The sequence below is a fragment of the Lissotriton vulgaris genome, chromosome 2_1 (genome assembly GCF_964263255.1).
Source record: "Lissotriton vulgaris chromosome 2_1, aLisVul1.2, whole genome shotgun sequence".
In the NCBI taxonomy this organism is placed as follows: Eukaryota; Metazoa; Chordata; class Amphibia; order Caudata; family Salamandridae; genus Lissotriton; species Lissotriton vulgaris.
The window spans coordinates 977,777,191-977,797,006 of NC_141687.1; the positions used below are offsets into that span (position 1 = coordinate 977,777,191).

Sequence of the window (19,816 nt, forward strand, 5' to 3'; positions counted from 1 at the left end):
TTATTTAACTACCCTCTACTTGAACCCCCTTATTTATAATGATCAAACTGAATTTACCTGCCATTCTTTTCAATTGCTTATCTGTCTTTTCTTGAAGTCCCTTTGTCTATCTTCTCATTTCCATTTTCCCGTTACCAATATTGTTCTTTTCCACTGTGTTTTCTTCCTAGTTTCCTCCTTGTTATTCTCTTCTCCATTCCTGGTGTATTTTCTCTACAGTTTGCTGTCTCTGTTAGATATTTTTGTCCATTGGATGTAAGATCCTTACCTATTTAATATACATTTTGAAGATTTGGGATCTGTAAAGAGATTAGAGATTACAAATATCATTATTTTACATCTACTGATCACATGAAATGCTGGGTTTCACTGATTGATGAAGATCAAAAATGACAAAAGTCAACAATTTGTGTTCCTGGAGGTTAAACAAGAGGTGGTTGGGCACTATTGCATGAAGCTGGTGTATTTTCTGTATCAGGCACTAAAGTTTAATGTTTGTAAAACACCTTCCTCTTTTTGCTTCTTTCTCTTAGAAATTGACCAGGGAAGCTGTGGGGACCCTGGTGTCCCAGCGTATGGCAAGAGGGAGGGTTCCAGGTTTCGCCATGGTGACATGCTGAAATTTGAGTGCCAGCCAGCCTTTGAGCTGGTGGGCCAGAAAACCATCACCTGCCAGAAGAATAACCAGTGGTCGGCAAAGAAACCTGGATGTGTTTGTAAGTCTGTGCTTTGGCCCCATCTGTGGCAACTCCCAGAACATCCCTCTCTCGCCGTTTCTTAATGCATTGCTCTACCACTGCTGCATCCTTCCTTTGCAATGAAATCATAAATAATAACCGCATCGCTGCAGCGGCTTTTCCCGCTGTGTGCGGCAATTTACGAAAAGCTGCATTACATGACGAGCTCAGCTCGTCATCGACACACACGACTACCGTGGCTGATGACGAGCTGAGCTCGTCATCAGCAGCGAAGCGGATAAGAAAGAGAGACCTGGAGCCTCTCTGGCAAGTGTGACCATGTTTGTAATGGGTTCCAGCTTATCCTTCTTTGCCTGCTCCCTTTTAAATGGCATTATTTGATCTTTTATTGCCAATTCATATACAGGGGTCTACTTTCTTACTCTCACCATGGGCCACAGTGACCATAACTAAAAAACATTGGCTGTTCTTGAAAGTTGTGCGTAGTCTACCTGAATTAGTTTTGCATCCCTTTCTCAAAGCTTTGTGTAAAAAAGGCTGCAGGTGAATGACAGGAAATAATGTCGTCAATACCGGGAACAGCATGTACCAGAAAAAATATGGTGTCATATACAAGGACTTGAGACAAGGTGTATTTGAGGTGAAATGAAAAACGCTGTATTTATGTTAATACTGTATGTTACAGTAGGGAATTAGAAACCATGATCAGCTGTAAATTTACATAATGGTGGATCTATTTATTCCAAAATGGAGAGGGGGAGGTCGTAGTGGGGAGGTATGGGCAACACTAAATTAATGCAATGATGTATACATGCAGTGGCGATGGGAGTGGGAAGATTTAACGAAGTGTGAAATAATACAAGCTTGTGTATGTGCATATATGCAGAGTAGGGGTGGGATAAAGAACAAATGAAAGACATTCGATGAATACAAGACTGTATAAATACAGACACGTAGATACATAATTAAAATACCGGTTTGTGTTTGTTTGTGTGCGAGACTGTGTGTGTGTATACAGAAGAGAGGGGTAGGGAGAGAGGGTTAAACATTCCATTAACATAACAATGTGTATGTGTGTATAGAGAAGCGGTGGGATATGGTAACTGTTAAATAGCTAAGTGGTATAAAACTACAGCACAAGAAGAAGGGATATATGATATATGCTAAATTACAATATAGTTGCAAGTATAGTGAAGGAAATATCGTAGGCATTTCTTTGCAATTGTGTGTGTGTGTGTGTGTGTGTGTGTGTGTGCGTGTGAGTGTGTATGTGTATTTGTGCACGTGGGGTTTTGGGGGTGTACGCGCTGGGGTTGTGTGTGTATACACATGTGCTTTGGTGAAATATGATAGATCCAGGGGAGATAAAAAACCAGTATAGATTCTTTGCTTATTGATTTAAACTTAAAGATTCTGCAAGGCGATGTGTCAGTGTGCGGGTCTGAGCTTTAATTGCATACTTTTTCAAACCTTTTTTTCTCTCCGATAGTGTATTGTAATCCACTTGTAGGACTATTTCATCACATACATATTCTCTGTACAATTGCATCTTGTGCCCATCTGCTTAAATCTTCAAGAAATGAGAGCAGCCTGAACAACACAAGCTGTCTCTCATTCAAGCAGACTGTGGGCATGATTATAACGTCTCAGCCTGCTGAACCCGTAGATTTATTTTTAAATAAAATGCATCTTTTTACATAATTATTATAGTTGTATTTTACAAAAAAACGGAGAGAGAAATATTACCAACTCTACACATCACAAACAGAGCAATCTGGCTATTGTGTCTTATTCAATATTTTATCAGAGACTTGGTTTATTTAAAGAAGCCTTACTGCTCTGGGGTACCCATTTTGCCCGTTACTCCCACAGGTACACCCGGAGCACTGTCAGAGAAAATTCATTGCAGGTAGAGCCGCTATGCCATCGTGGCCATCTTGGTAGTGTTTTTGTTTCTCTTATACAAATTCCCACACCAGCAGTTTGTTTCTGAGAAATCAAAACTCATTGGCCCTGACTTGCAGCGAATTTTCTCTCTGAGAGTACGACCATTAGCTACTTTACCTACCAGAGACCACTTCACGTAGCAGCCCCTGTCAGGAAAAATTTACATCAAAAGGCCCAACCTAAAGAAGGAGAGCCTTCTGACATCCACAAACCGACAGCCCTTTGTCGGATCGGCTATAAGCCAAAGGTTTCAGAAGGCAGAGCAAGATGAGGCTCTGTAGTCAGAAACGTGGTGGTTCCGCCACTTCTTAATCAGACGGGGGAATCATGGCTATTGTGGGTAATGCATGGTGAGGCTCCTGCACCACCAAACTTTAAATAACTCTTTTTCGGTCTCGAGTAGCGTTGTAGCGCAACCCTTCGCTCACTCTACGACACCTCTTGTGATGAAGGAGATTTTAGAAGGGGACTTTAATCCCCACCCCTCATTTTCATTTGCTGGCGTCACCGTTTATGCTAAACGGAGGCCTTCCAATGGAAATGAGCTGTTTGCTTTGCCTCCCTATCGCCTTTTGGTTTGCCCATCCGGACTGGATCGCCTGCTTCACGGCTGTCGTGAAGCAGTTTCTTGTCTTTATGAGGGCGTTATATAAACAAGCCGTGAGATCCAGTCTGGATGGGCCGTCCCAAAAGGAGACATGACGCTGTGTGTTTATTTTTGCATTGCGCTTTCACTAGTGAAAGCGTGATGCAAAAATAAACAACAGGAATGGCGAGCGCTTGTTTAATTTAGCTGAAGAGCCAATTCCTTAGCTAAACTCCTATTGGCAACAGTGATCTTTTTCTGCGGTTGTCTTACTCATAATTGTCTGAGCCGCAACACGTGTTCAACTATTTCCTCTCTAACATTCTGATTAAAGATTTTCTCTACAAGCTCTTTGTGTGGTGGTCTAGTAGTGATTGCCTGCAGTCTCCTCTGCTCTTACCATCGTCCTCCTGCGGTCTCCCCAAATGTTCTCCTGTTCACCTCCCCTATTCCCTGTGTATAGTCTGTTTTTCCCTGCACTGTTTTGTCATGTTTGCACATTCCAATTTGTATCTAACTTTGTTTTTACTAATCCTTGTAATTACTTGCTACTGCTGTAAAGCGATCTGATACCTTAACGGGTCATGTTTGCGCTATACAAAACACTAAATAAATAAATAGATTCGGAATAAAAAGAACTGTGGTGTATTGCTGCCTTCAGCTCTTGACCATATTGTGGGAAAGTGGGAAATCTTTTCAGTTATCTGTACCCTGCTTTACATATCTGCCTAAACCAGAAGTACAGAGAAATTGGGCAATCAATGTTAAGAAATGCAATATCATTTCTCTTGTAATTACCTGTCTAGCCCAAATAGTGCCTGCTGTTTTCATATTTAAGTGACTGCAAAAAACAATACAGACTGCTTTCAGGTGGAGGTGGTCAAACCACCATCTTTAGTTGGAATTTAGAGATGGATGTTCCAAGCTCTTGCTTGACAAATTATCTGTTGAATGTTTATCGGGTAGAAAGAAGTGCTATTTAATTTTTCTCTGATACTGATTGCCAGTTTGTCCACTGGTCCCAGGGATGGCCATGAACCAGGACTGGAATTATGGTTCTTATGCCATCTCGGGACAGTGCAAACCCAACCCCTTCATGGCAACTGGAATTCAGTCCTGTAAACTGGCTCACCAAATGCTTGTTAGTGAGTAATATGAGAGCATATCTATATAGTGCATAAACAAGTGGCAGACCAAGGTCTGTTACACTTGTGTCAACCCTGAGCATCTTTCAATAGGTGTCATATTCCTTTAATGACCGAAGCTGAGCTGGGCTAACTGAAAGCCCTCTAATCATTGAATGTTACTTTAAATTGTGTCTGACATCTAACCATGAACCTGCATGCACGTTTGAGATCCAAAGCATTGCTTCACGCTGAGTCTTCAGCGTGTGTGGGGCTAAGTTGGAATAACAAAACTGCCATTTTATGTTTAATACTAAAGCCACCATTCCTATTTACATGCGAGTGCCCTTTCTCTAAGTCTAGGATCAACCAGGTGTCCTCTTTATGATGGTGCTGGCTCCAAATGGTCTCTTGGTGTGTTATATTAATCATGAAGTAAATTAATACAGCATTAGAAACTATAATGACAGCAAATGCCTCTATTGTGACCTAGTCAGATAATCACAAAGCACTTCACGTTAATTGTCATTCTTCTTGAAAATTTGATAAAGTGACCTGCATCCAATATATTAGGCTATATACATTGATCCTCTTGAATTATATCTGTTTTTTTACTTCTCCTATATTTCACATCTCTTGTGTGCTACTCTTCTGGGGACCACTACAACTCTCACAGTCGTGGGGTCCACAACAGTTAAACATCTGCTCTATGACGCATAATTCTGTATTTGCTGCCTTTTAAGCCCAGTCACAAATTGCATCTACTTTGAAAACCCAAGACCAAGAGAGAAAATCCATGACCTTTCCAAGATATCCACATAAGACAGATTTAGATGCAGGGAAGGTAGGTGGAATCTATTTCCAATGGTTATGGGTATTCAGAAATTCTGACTTAGATATGGTGCTTTCGAACTGATATTTGATACCTTTGGGCTAAAGCAAGGTGGTGTTGCAATACCATTTTTAAAATTTATTATATGACAGTGTGGTATGTTGGGCTATAAGGAGGAGTTACTCAAGAAATCAAACTGCTTGTGAAAACTGTGCTTGGCGCCTTAAATAATCATCAATGTTTTCATGTAACACTGGAAATGGCCGGCTGTAAAACTCGCAAGGCATAAAAAATCAACAACTGTACCAAGTTAATGCCAGTGAGTAAGGAGAGTGGGAATTACATAAAGATGAAAGAGTTGAGGGAGAGGGAAAGTGAATGAGGTTACATGCAAAGATGCAGAGTAGGCACAGATAAAGGATTTGGTTGAAAGAAAGAGGTAAAGCAAGAGAACGAAGTGGCTGTCTTACTTCAAGCAAAAAAGAGAACATTGATTTTTGAGAGAAAACTTGCAGAAGTTTGATGAGAAAAATGTGGAGAGTGCTCCCCTTAATGTTTATATTATCAGTTTCTATCTCCATCGCATTAAATGTTCTGATGCTGTGTAGCTCTGTTTACACACATATTTACATATAGAGGGAGAGCAAATATGATGAAGAGATAGTTTTCAAGAGTCTGTTTAGAGAAAGCATGGTAGGGAGAAGATAATGGAGTGAGATGGGGAATGTGTGCATGGAAGTGCCAATTTATTAAGCCTAGAACCAGGAGTTCTCTTTTATGATGTAATAAGTCAGAATGATCTCTTGATGTATTATGTAGGCCTGGTGACCAAAAAACGGAGTTCCGCAAGCGGCGGAGTACGTTTGGTCATGCCGTTCTCAATGATTCTCAGTTTTGTCCCATGCTGTAAAATGAGCATGAATGGCACCAGGTGCAGCTCAAAAGGGCGCTGCTTCTTTTCTTGCCGCTTGAGTAGATTTTCTACCGGAGCGGCAGCTTTCTCAATGCAAACAAAATTTTCTCAACACAAGCGGCCGCGACCACCCGCAACAGCCTGCATTGAGAAATCTGAATGCCCGCGTTGAGAGAATTTGCTGGGACTGGCAAGCGTGAGCGAGAAAAAAACTCCACTCTGTGTAGTGGAGATGAGTTTTTCGGAACTCTGCGTGCTTTGTGAAGTGTGGAAAACTCTGCAAGCTTCGTGATTGGATCATATGTTACCGCCAAGGCCTAGTATTATATTATTACTGAAGCAGGTTAATACAGTAATGTTACAATACCTTGTAAGGCATGATGATCCACTGCAGGAACAAAATATTGTTGGAAGGCATGACTAACACATACAAGCCGTCCAACACTCAGAAACCAGTGGCCCTAATGCAGACGGCTGTTCATCAGAGGTTTTCCGCGAGCTAAGGTTCTAGCACCAGAAATCCAGCAGTCCTTCTACCTCTAAGTGAGATGGGGGAAGTGCAAGCTTTTCAAAGCAGGCTCCCTATTGATTTAGAAACTCACCAAACTCTAAATGAGGCCATAAAAGAGGTTGTTGTTATTGCTGTCTGGAGACTGACTTGTTGGAATAGGGAAGTCTCTATGATTGCTTACTGCCGTCTGGGTAGAAATTAGATTTTTTTTATCATGAGAACATGTATATATCTCAAGTGTTCGTTGGTAGCTTAGTTACTTAGCACTATAAGAGTGCAAATGTTGAAGCGCATCTGGTTATTCTCCATGAATCTGCATATTAAGAAAACACTGCTTTTAGAACAAGGGGATTCAAAATATATTTTGCAGAGGTTGTAAAGCACAGCTCAAGGTCTAGGGAATTGGTCCACTTTTATGTTAACATGCATCCTAGACTCTTGTGATTGAATATTGATTGTAAAACACATTTTTAGAAGTTGTTCTGGTTTTTTATTTGGGTTTTACTTGACATTGACCAAGATCTACACAATTTAGTCAATTTTGTGGGTTCATAGATCTTCTTCACACCTTATAAAACGAATTGAAAAGCTGAAAGTTCAAGCTCAGGGCCAGATGTTGTAATAGGCATTTTTATGCTACCAAAGTTCTCATAGGAAGCCTTTCAGGAAATGTGGACGGAATGTGAAGCTGCAGCACAGTAGAACAATATTTCTACCCTCCCTTTTATTGATCTCCTAAGGGTTTCAACTGTCTGATGATATATTTGCCCATGGTTAGAAGTGTTCTTTCAATATTACATCGTTTTGTATAGTGCAGACCATAATTGATGTCACAGAAGTAGAATTGGTTTGCACATTTGATGAGTACTCATTGAATAAAAAAACATTGTTTCTGTTGAATATCAACATGCGTTGATGTGTGCGATGTTTAGTTCTCCATCATAAATGTGCATGTTTTTGGCTTGCGATGCAATACAAAGTGATGTACCGTGCAGCACTCTATTGCCCCGGTAAACCCCCAAAGGTTTTGATGTCAACCCAGGTAAATTTGTTAAACAAAGAGGGGGGACCAAGGAGCTATAAAGGTCCAGTGTCCATGCTCCTAATATAAATCTATTTAGCAACAGGAGGATCCTGTTCTAGGACCCTGATCTAGGAACTTTGTCGTCCTGTTGATAAATTAACCCAGGTAAATTTCCCTAATCTCCTAAGTAAGAGTGACCTTTGTAGAGAAATGTAAATGGATGGTGAGTAGGGTGAGTGGCGAGTTTTGTATCCCACCGGCCTATCACAGAATATCTTTCAGGGTAAAGATATGGGTGCCTGGCCCCGAACCCACAGTGTCAGTACACATATAGTTTTTAATGGTTATACTAATAAATAATAAGTAATATACATGATGTTTCTGCAAATGGAATGAGTAGCAAGTGTCACCATAGTAATGAATATCTCAGCAATTAAACATATTGTTAGTGCGAATAAAAGATAGACCCTCAACATTGCTTGTCCCTCATTTCAAACCAATTAGTCTAAAACTCCCTGTGTGCCTTGTGGCAGTATAGTAGAACTATTTAATGGTTGCTGTGTCATGTAATGCTCCCACATACCTGTGGGTCTGAAGGCATCTATTTAGTGTTCCTAACAACAGCATGCGTCTCAAGAACAGGCTTCTTTCTCTGCCCTCCATCATTTAGGAGAGTTCATAGAAATTGACTTCCCATGTGTTTCTATGGAGCAAGAGGGGGCTTACTTGCTTGAAGATTGTTTATGCAGCACAAAGCTGAAAACAGTGCTCTTTTAGGAAGCACTTTTAGTTTGTGACTTTGTCCGCCATTGGCTATAGACGCAAGACATCCAGAGGCCATGCTTCAGAGCTCAGCTGCACTCATGGCTCATGTTCAATACATATATTAAGATTCCAACCCGCCTGTTCAAAATATTTCAAAGGAAATGACGTTAACTTTAAAGCTTGAATTTCAAGTCTTGTGTACCTTTCTAAGGAAGCACACCGAATACACCATTCAAATGCACAAACACAGACTAACTTAACATTCATCAAGTCTGCAATAGATATTTAACTTTTTCAATGCAATGCACATTACCCATTCTATCTAAAGACAGAGCACCGCGTATTCTTCTTTTATATTGTCATATAAAGCCGAGCCCTGCAGAAGTGGACTTTAAATGATGAAGAGACAAATATATTGGATTTACATGTGAATGTAAGTGATCAAAGCCAGCTATAGTTTTAGAGGTAATGTTGGAAAGGCAGGTTTAAGTTATACACAGCCTGACTTTGAACATATCAGTGACATAAGCATATGGCTGCAATTAGATTTGTGATCCCCTGCACAGGTGCCTAAGCCTTTACTGTAGAGTTGGACCAGGATCCCATAAAACATTGTCCACCCTGCCGTGGTGCATAGCCCCCAGTGTCATATTGCACTCAATAATTTGTAATGGTTTTTACCTATCTTGGTAAAGAGCTGATCTAAGTCCCCCACTGTGTAGTAGCTATATTACCGTACTATCTTTCTGGTTGGGAGGCTGGAATGAGGGCGCGTCCAGGGAAAGTCACGAGAAGGGAATCATGAGTTTTAGTCTGTTGCTGAAGCTTTGATCTGAGTTCAGGGATGAGTAGACAAGCAGTGTTACAGTGCTTTTCTAATGTTCAGGTGACAGGGATCCAGGCGGGGCGGGTACGTTTACTCTTACATTAAAGGCCCTCAGACCTTTTCTTGTATAAAGCTATTCTAGAAGGCAACTACTCTGGTGGTTATATCACCTTCCACATTATTGAAATTGCATACATAGTTTAGTATAATGAACTAATTTCGTATGTTATTGTTATTTTATTATAGTACTTTTTTAAATTTTTACTTCCACTTAACTATCTACATGATGCTATCTTGTAAATCTTCTACCTAATTTTGAGGTATAAAATAATAGGTAAGTTCAGTCTTTTCTGTAACTAGTTTCCCATTCAACTTAGTTGAGCTACCTATTGATAAGTGTTGTTGTTTTAGCTTTTGTAGTGATGTAAACCAATTGATCACACCGTTCCATATACTGTTTAATGCCATAATACCTTGCGGTTACTTCCACTTGTAGAGTGGATCTATTTGATTCTGAGGCAAAGCTGAGTTGGTAAACTCAGTCCTGAGTAACATCTTCTGACAGATCATCTTCATCAACATATTGGAATTCCAAACATTTTTATTTTCTATTTCTATTTCTGTATCAACAAAAAGAGAGGTAGGGAGAGTGAACACTCTTATTCCCCACTGATAAACATTATCAACAACAAAGGAGTGTTCGGAGCTCATGTAGAAATGGCAGGATTAAGAGCACAGGTACTAAAGGGAAAGAAACACCGACTTGGTATTTTTAGAAAGCCCTCACTCACCGACCTGGTCGGTGACAAGCTTCATCATCGGGCCCCACTGGGTGTGGCCGAATGCCACCCCAGTGTGCTTCAACACCAGATTTACTGTGGAGCAGGTGATGTGAAGTGGTGAGTGGCTAAGTGGATGTGAAGGTGACTTATAATAAGTGTAGGTTTTCCCGGCTTCTCTGAAACATACGTTGGTCAAACCCCTCTTAAAGAAAGCCAATTTGAATAAAGATGACCTGAAAAACTATTGTCCGATAGCCAGTCTTCCTTTCCTGGCTAAGGTAATAGAAAAAGACATGAATCAGCAACTGTCGGAATTTGTGGAGCAGCACCAGTTGCTCGATAACACCCAGTTCGGATTCCGCAAATGTCATGGCACGGAAACTGCCCTTCTAAAGGCTGCGGATGACATCAGAGCCATACGAGACCAGGGGGGGACAGCACTCCTGGTACTGCTGGATCTTTCGGCGGCCTTCGACACGGTCGACCACAAGATCTTAGTCGACCGTGTCGAACGACTGGGGGTCCAGAAAACTGCTCTGGACCTGCTTGTATCGTTTCTGGCCAATAGATCACAAGCAGTATCTCTAGGACCCTACCAATCATCGAAGGTGTCTCTGCCGTGTGGGGTCCCTCAAGGCTCATCCCTGAGTCCGACACTATTTAATATCTACGTGTCGGACCTTGCAAATGTCATCAAAGCATTTGGGATGAGCCTGACCTCCTACGCCGATGACACCCAATTGGTACTGGCTATCAAAGGGGACGGGGAGGAAGTGGCCAATCGATTCACGAGAGGAATGATGGCAATAGGTGACTGGATGGCCACGAATTGTCTGAAACTCAATTCAGAAAAAACTGAAGTGGTCATCTTCGGTCACCTCTCCCCGGGCTGGTCACCTGTCTGGTGGCCACCATCTTTCGGTCCCCCGCCCAGTCCAGCTAGCAGAGTGAGAAATCTAGGCGTCATCTTCGATGCTGGCCTCAATTTTATGGCACATGCGAATAAAACTGCGGCTTCAGCTCATATGAAATTGAGAATGATTAGGAAAATACTACCTTTCCTACCGAACACGGCCGGGAAAACACTGGTCAGCTCACTAGTCCTGTCCTCCTTGGACTATTGTAACGCTCTATTCTTAAATGCCCAAGTCCGAGTGACAAATAAGATGCAGTCAATCCAAAATGCAGCCGCACGAATGCTGGCTGGGATCCCCAAGTTCGCACCAGTTACAAACATCATTAGGGATCTCCATTGGCTCCCGATACGCAGCCGTATCAAATTCAAATCGCTGTGTATTGTTTACAAGTCACTCAATAATCAAGGTCCCCACTTTCTCAAACAGAATCTTCTCCATCATGTCCCAACCCGATCTCTTCGTTCCTCTATTCAGAACTTCTTGGCTGTGCCTTGCACTAGAACAGTCACCTGGGGCGACAGGCGTTTCCTGGTTGCCGCCCCTAGACTCTGGAACACCCTTCCTGCACATATCCGAGCAAGTCCCTCCCTGTTCACATTCCGCAAACAGCTAAAGACGTGGTTATTTGACCAATAGCCTTGTATATCTTCTTTACCCCAGTTGCTGATCCATCCCTTAACTAGCGCCGAGACGCCCACGGGTATTCGCCGCGCTCTACAAATGTCAATAAATAAATAAAATAAATAAAATAGGTGGTGAAAATTAAAAATGCCTTAATTGTATCAAAAATAGTTTAATGACTGATCAATAAGACATGTTAAAAAGATATTTATCGGGAAACTTAACCAATGTAATAAATGGTTAGTTGCCTCTAAGTGTACGTGTCGGTCAACATGTTTCTGCCAATGTTGGTGTAAATTAACCTGGCATTCGTCAGGACCTTTAGTGTGCTATACCCCGGTGGTATGGGCGCGCTAAGGCCCACCCTACCAAGGGACGTGAAAGTAAAAAAGTACTGTCGTGAAAAAGTACAAAATTTGATCGGTACTCACAGTTCTGGAGACCAAACAAAAATAAAATTAAATGCACCTGTGGAGAAAAAGGGGACAGCCACACATATAAAGACATACACACAATTAGATGCATAGGCCAGAGGTGTGTCAGTTGTAAACCATAGCTCTGTGCTCTTGTGATGTACCCCACACTCTCCCACGAGGGGCATTAGCAGTATATATTGGGCCCCGCCTGTGGGTTTGCGTGGATCTGCGATAGAGTTCAGCAGACATGTAGAGTCATATTCATCAGACTGGGCTACTGGCGAAAGGCGCACGGATATGCCAATCGAGGCACGTGAGTGTATCAGGGGGCGCCTGTAGCAAGTGATCTATAGGTGACCTAAGGTCGATGCAGCTAAACATGCGGTACAGCGCTTGAAATAGCGTGTGGGATCGTGGAAGGATCAATGGGCCAAGGGCCTGTGACATCCATATTTAACAAAAGTAAAGAAAAGTAAAAGTAGATGTAAAAACATTCTTACTTGACAGGTGTAAAAGTTATACTCCATAGACCTCGGGAGGGGGGTGGAGATGCATTTGGCACACCCTGAAGAAGGGAAAACACTGAGATTAGGCTACGAAAAGGGTAAAAGGGGGATAGAAAAGGACTTAGCTGCTGGCGGAATTAACGCGTCGTCTGTACTCACGCCCTCGGCACCAGACACCCGTTCGATACCTGCATCAGCCCTCTGAAACCGGGTCTCGTGGATGAGGCACCGGAGTTGGAGCAGGGTAAATAAGGACCCGTAGCGAGAACGCTCACGCTTCCTGGATGGGCGGGGCCAGAGTATGGGCAGACGGCGTTGGCCAATCAGTGGTCACGTAATGGTGAGGGTGGACGGCGCTTGCAAGAAGAGCTAGAGCGTTGCACAATGATTGAATGCCTCAAAACTTTATGGAGCAAAAAGTTGCACAGTGCAGGTTCTATGGTATTTTAACAAAGCCAATGTGTGGCTGAAGACTACTGGGGCCCGAGTGATGTAATGAATTAATAAAAATTAAACAAATCGGGTCGGGTCGTCAGGTATGGAACAAGTCATTAATAACACACACCTAGTTGGAAGCTTTGATCAAACCCTGCATGTGAAAAAGGGGCAGTAATGCTGTCATTTCAGCCAACCCGACGAATAACTGTCTTTAAACTATTTCTCACTGGGGCCTTTCTACCGGCTCTCTGCTTTTCATTTCATCCTTTGTTTTTTGGGGGTAGGGTGAGGAGGGCAGGGCTTCCTGTACCCCTTCTTCCCTAATCAATGCTGATTCTCTCTCTACCTCTGTAAGACCCTCGTACCTCTTCTCAAAATAGCGATTTCCCCCTCATTCTGATTGGCATTTTCTGACCTCTTCTCTTCATTCTCTACACCCCACTGTTCGCAAACATATCTTTACCGTTGTTCCATTTTTCTCCACTGCTGCTTATGCTTCCTTTTGTACCTGTTTGTAAGGGTCCATGTGATCTCCATCCTTATCTATCCCTCCTGTGTGCTTTTCCAGCCATGGTAGAAATATTCCAGTGTGTTCGACATTGCTGCAGCTATTCCTTAGTTAGCTGCCTGTGTAACACTTTACACAAACCTAAGGACACTTCAAGGACATCAGGAGTACTGAAGACATGGGAATGAGGGATCAGGAAACACGAAAGAGGAGAGCACAAGACAGGAAACCAGGACAAGTTTACGTTATTAGAAGGATCTTCCCCAAAATGCTTGAAACTCAGTGGGCTGAGCAATAATGCCTTGTGGGTAGGTGGACAAAGAGGGGGCAGAAGAGGAAAGGTTGGAGCAGAAGAGGCAGTGCAAGGAGCAGGTACGAGAAGGAAAGGGAGGAGGTACTTGGAGAGATAAGGTGGTAGAAATTGGAGGCATGACAGCAAGAGGATTCAGAGCCAGCCATGGAAGTCAGTATGACAGAGTAGTCAAGTGTGCTAGAGCCAAACAGCGCATGAAAGGCGACTCCCTTTTTACGATGTCTGCAGTCAGATGACTGTGTCCAAGTGCACAACTCAGTGTGTTTTCTGGGCAGCTGTCTCTAGCTCTGCTGTAGATGTTATGTCACCTCAGGGCTCTTTAAAGATGTTTACTATCATAAGATCAAGTGATGAATTTGTGTCCAAATTATAAATCTAAATGTGGATTAATTACATCAAGGTTGTTTTTCATTAATAGCATGTCTACTCACAATCTGTCTTAGTCGTCTCTACTTCAAGGTTACTCTTCTGAGGTAACCACTTTTTCCCTTCTTCCAAAACAGTAACTTAGAATTCAGTACCCTTTTTTGTTGAAATAATAAAAGATTTATTCCATCCAGGTTTGGAATTTCTGGTTTATTGGATAAAGAAGCATTTCTACAATAAGTACATTTGTGCCACAAGTATATGAACCAGTGACGTAACACAAAAGGATGCCCCCCTGCAGAATGTTTTCATGTGCCCAGAGTAGCCCACATCGCAGAGATATTTGTTAGCCTTTGGCTGAATGGGGCCCCCTTGAACGGTTGGGGTCCCCCTAGTGGGTTATGGGGCAACCGCCTCCGCATGGGCTGCAGGGACCTGCGTTACTTCCCTGCTGTGAACCAGAAGGTGCTGCGCATCAGCCACTTTTAACTCTGTTAGCAGTTTACAATGCGATTATTTTGAGGCGTCTGGGATGGAGGCTATGGCAGAGCACTTATAAATTTGGAAGGGAATCCGCTTTTCCGTGCCAGTATGTCAGGAGCATTGAAAGTTTGTGACATTGAGAAAGTTCAGTATAGACCAGTTTGCTAGTGTGAATCGAATCTTGATCGCTCGACCCGCCCTCAAGCATGATGGTGGTAATCAGTAGGTAAGTCAAACATATAGATCGCCACTTTTCCATGACATTGAAGTGTTCTGGTTTAAATCGGAGGTGTACAAATTATTGAAATCAGTCTACATGCAAAGTTCTTTTTTTTTTTAATTAAAATCCTTCCCAAACTGAAAACATTGTCATTTATTTAGTATGAAACCAGAATATCGTAAATGAAATATAATTTTAGAGATGCATTGCGACATAAATATCAAATACAAAATTATAGCCTCGTTTGAATTAATATTCGAAAATTTTAAAATATGAACACAATGGGAAAAATATTTTTGTGTTTGATGTTTAGAACACCATATATCTGTCTGACAAGATTTCTGCTAAGAATATACAGACTTCCAAAAAAAAATTCAGAAGACAGTAGTACGAGCCTTTTGTTCCAGAGGAAGACCATTACCTCAATCAATCAGTATTTGTAGAGCGCTGCTAGTCACCCTGGGGAGGTATCCATGTGATGGTGAGCTGCGTCGGTCGAAAAGCCAGGTCTTGAGCGCCTTCCTGAAGGGGGTCAGTGATGGGTCGGTGCGCACATGGAGACGGAGGGCGTTCCAAGTGCTGGCGGTAAGATAAGACAGAAACGTCCTTCAGTGTGGGTGCGGCAGATTCTTGTGTGCTAGCCAGGGTGAGGTGTACACAGTGGAGGTTTCTCGTGGGTTGGTGGAAAGTCAAATGGTGGTTCAAGTAGTGGGGACCCGTGTTGTGAAGTGCCTTGTAAGCATAAGTGAGGAGCTTGTACTGGCATGTCCTCTGTAAGGGGAGCCAGTGTGGGTCCTTCAGATGGGTGGAGATGTGAGACCTTTTGGGAAGGTCAAATATGAGTCTGGCTTCTGTGCTTTGGATGGTCTGGAGTCTTTTCATTAGTTAGGTCGAGGTGCCTGCTTAGAGTGAATTGCCATAGTCGAGTCGACTGGTGATGAGGGCATGTGTGAGTGTTTTCCTTGTGCTTGTATTAAGCCATCTGAAAATCTTACAGAGTAGACTGTGTGGAAACAGCTGAGGCAACTGTGTTTATCTGATGTTTCATTGTGAATTTGTTGTCCAGTATTATGCCTAGATTGGGTGCATTGGGTAGGGAGTGGGTCCAACCTCCGAGGGCCACCAGGATTCGTTCCAGAAGGTGTTATCACTGCCAAAGACCAGAGCTTCAGTCTTGTCGGTGTTGAATTTGAGGCAGCTGTCTCTCATCCATGTTGCAACGTTCTGCATGCGTTTGTGGAAGTTGTCTCTTGTATGAGTGGGATCCGCTGACAGTGTGAGGATGAGCTGGGTGTCGTCAGCATATTAGACAATATACAATATTGATGTGGTGTGTTCTGATGATGGTCATGTAGATGCTGAAGAGGGTGGGGCTCAGGGAAGACCCTCTCAAGTACTCCCTGAGCTCGGTGACAGTCCCAACCTCTGGCCTAAGTTCACCTTGTGGCACAGTGCATAGACACCCCCCATTCTCTGCACTCTACATTACTTGCCGTCATTTCCTGTTACACAATGTTCCCAGCCGCAGCTACCACTCAATCGTCCCAGAAGCCAAATTGTCTGCAACCACCATTCCATACCTCATGTGTAGCAGAGGACATGAAGGGTGGCTGACTCAGCCACAATTGTCTTTTGGTCTATGTGTCAGAATTCCAATAACAAAGATATTGTCTGGCAAAATATTTTGCCTGTGTATTGTTTACAAAAATATTGCTCTATTGAATGTAGATTTCCCATTATTAACTCCAATGAGGACATTTTTTTTAAACGATATTTAAAACACTACTTTTCTCACACACAATATTTAGGAATAATATTCTGGTACCATACCTGGTGTAACCATACCAATAATCCCAGATGCAAGAACACTGGACCACTTGGAATTGGCCACAGTCGTATGTACCGATCCATGCACTTCATAATCGTCCCATGCGTGGAACTGGCACCCTTTGTTGGGTTTTCACTTATTTCAACCCTTTGTGGGATTGGCACCCTTTATGGATCACTTATTTTAACCCAATATTGAATCTGCTTCCTCTTTGGGTGTTTCCTTCTAATTTACATGGATGTTTGGGAGCTTTAAACATTCTGCTGCCACTCTGACCACCCTTTTGACTCCAAATGATTTTAAGCATCTTGCACTTTTGCCTTTTTTTAATAGGATGTATTTTGCTCGTGATTAAAATGCACATTTTTTTCTGGGTGTGGGTTGATTTGCGTTCGATATAACCGATGTGACTTGCGCCTTATGTCTTTATATTGGGTAACAGGTTTCCTTGTTTTCGCATTTCAATCTTCCGTGTCTGCTGTAGATTTTCTGGATGAAGACATAATGTATTATATTCCAATAGGAATATGACACTGTATAATGAGATCCTAAAAGGAGCGAAATGTACTGAACAGTCGTATAAGCACACCATGCTCCTTGTGCTATTAATATATTTCCAATAGAGCTGTATTACACTGCTCAATTACAGCCTGGTGCAATGAAGAGGCTGGCCAAAATATCCCTTCTGTAATCACACAGAAGCATGCAAATCCTCATGCGCTTGCTGTGCTTGAGAGTAACTTGTTTTTTCCTTGTGCTGAAAAAGTAAATTCCACCCAATATTTAAAAAAGTGTTGCATTCTTTCCAATGCTTTCAGTGTGATGACGTCAATTCCAGGGCTGCTGCTACTGGCGCAGACAGTCCATGGATTGCAAAGGCGAGGCCTCTGAACCCCATGTTGCTAACTTCCCAGCTCCCTCAAGTCCATCTTTCCGCCAGCCACTCCTTTATTCTGTGCCTCTCTAGGACCTTGTTCATTTCTCTGCTCATCTCCATATTTGGCCGCAACTCCCGACTCCTGCTCCAAATTAGGCGGTTTTAAATATACCAGAGAAATATGCATGATTTCCAAAGCACACGTTAATTTCTGGGAATTTTACACCATGGGATTTGTAGTCACTTTTTGCATGCAGTTGGCTGTTTGGCACAGAAAATGTCTCGCTGAGATACAATTTGTACCCACACTGGTCTGCCGCTAATATCTTGCTAGATATTTGTATGTAAACTGCACGTTTATGTGATACACGTATTGGTAAATGTATTGCCTTTGCGGATGGTTTTTAGCCACTCTGCACAGCATCCTCGATGCTGTGCAACATAGCTAAAGTTAAAAACCTTTCACATAGCTGCCATCGTGATTTATAATCGCAAGGACCACACATGCACGCACACAACAAATTATGTAGATGTTTCCTTTTTCTTTTCAGTTACAGATGCAAGTTAGATTAAAAACTAAAAATACAATGTTTAAAATGAAAAAGTCTTTTTTTTTTAAGTAGTTAGATGGGTGTAACGGAGAAGCAGCACAGGGGAGGATTAGGGGTGAACGGTGAAGAAACACGGGTGAAAGTGGGGGGCATATGATAAAGTAACAAGGGGGAGTGTAGAGGGAGCACCAAAGCAACAGGAGCGGAGAAGCAAAAGCAATAGGAGAGAAGACTGGAGGGGACTGAGGCAACAGGGAAGTTGGGGAAAGCAACACAGAAGGCAATGGTAGGGGGAGCCAATAGGGAGAATCACGCAGGTGAGTGCAAGAAGGAGGGTGAAGAGAAGTAGTCGGGCAACAAAGAGAAACAAGAAGTGCGGGAGAGAGACTCACATGAGGGAGATGATTTAAAAACACATGCACTCTTATTGAGTGCTTCACACTAAAGAAAAAAGTAATGCTTGAAAAGCAAGCAGGGGATGCAGCCATGCCAGCCAATCAAAGACATTGTAAAGAGGAAATGCTCCATGTCAGGGACAAACACTGGATTGACGGTAAACGATAGTGCCAAGGAAAGACAACCAACGGTAAGCAACAGGCAAACTCCAAGCCCCTCTCTGTTCTTGGTGAGCCACAATATGCCTTGCAACAGACACCATATACGCTTTCTAAAAGGTGCGAAATAACCCGAGATACCTGTAAACCATATTTTTGTCTAAAACAGTCTTTCATAAATGTAATTAATTCAATAATTATATTTCATCCACCTCTGCTCCAAATCTGAGCACCTTTTCACAGACTTCCAATCTACAATACCCTGCTCCCAGATCCTGTGCTGCCCAATCCCACAGATGACACAGGGCCTCATTCACAAAGGGCCTCCCCACTCGTGGCAGAAGCCCCGCAGTCGTGGAAGAGTCTTCGCACTCGAACGGAATCTCCGCAATGAGACTTCTCATTGTGGAGATTACAGCCTGAGTTGGGAGACTCCCCAACGACTGCGGGGCCTCGGCCATGAGTGCGAAGGCCCTTTATGAACCAGGCGTCCAGTTTTCTATACAAATGGTCCATTGCAATAAGCATGAAAAGCCATCTGCTCCTTCACTATTTTTTAAATGGACAAATGTTTTGAAATTCTAAATCCTAGCATATCCATGTGTGGACTATCTACTTTTGTTTTCAAAGTTTTAAAATCTGAGTTGACGGCATAGCTGTCTGCAAGGCATAATATTTACACTATATAGAGAGTGGGCTCCCCCCCTTGTCTTTGTTGGATCAGTCTCTTTCATCCATTGGCTTGAGCATTGTCAGTCATATCTTAGATCATGCTAGAGGAGGGTTTCTCATCTTCTGCTATTGGTGCCATGGTGCATCATTCCATCTTCCATGGAGTGCTTGCAACTGCTTATCATTTAAAAAGCACACACTCAACCCTTACCCTTTTTTATTACAGTTAATTATGTATCAAATACATGCTTTGTGTAATCTTTTTTTTTACTCCAGCAGACACCACCAATACCATCAATGCCAGCAAAACTAAGACCACTACAAGAAAACCACAATCAGTAGCACACACCACCATTATCCCTAACAATCTTATCAAATCAAAAATGCCAACACCAATAATGCTAATATCAATATCACAACCACCATTAACACTACCTGCAATATCTCCACCACCATGACTACCACAACAAATACCACCACCATCTTCAGTACCCCGCCACCAATCAGCTGCACCATTACCCACCATGCCACCAACAGT

At 42.5% G+C, this 19,816-nt stretch overlaps 1 protein-coding gene across 1 annotated transcript in view; it reads left to right on the plus strand.

The window, feature by feature from the left end:
• Positions 1–19,816, plus strand: part of CSMD2 (CUB and Sushi multiple domains 2) — a 1,651,801-nt gene that overhangs the window by 1,152,422 nt on the left and 479,563 nt on the right. The window contains exon 13 of the mRNA XM_086956548.1: positions 534–716. Coding sequence (XP_086812674.1) covers positions 534–716 — 183 coding nt within the window. The remainder of the gene's footprint in view (positions 1–533; positions 717–19,816) is intronic.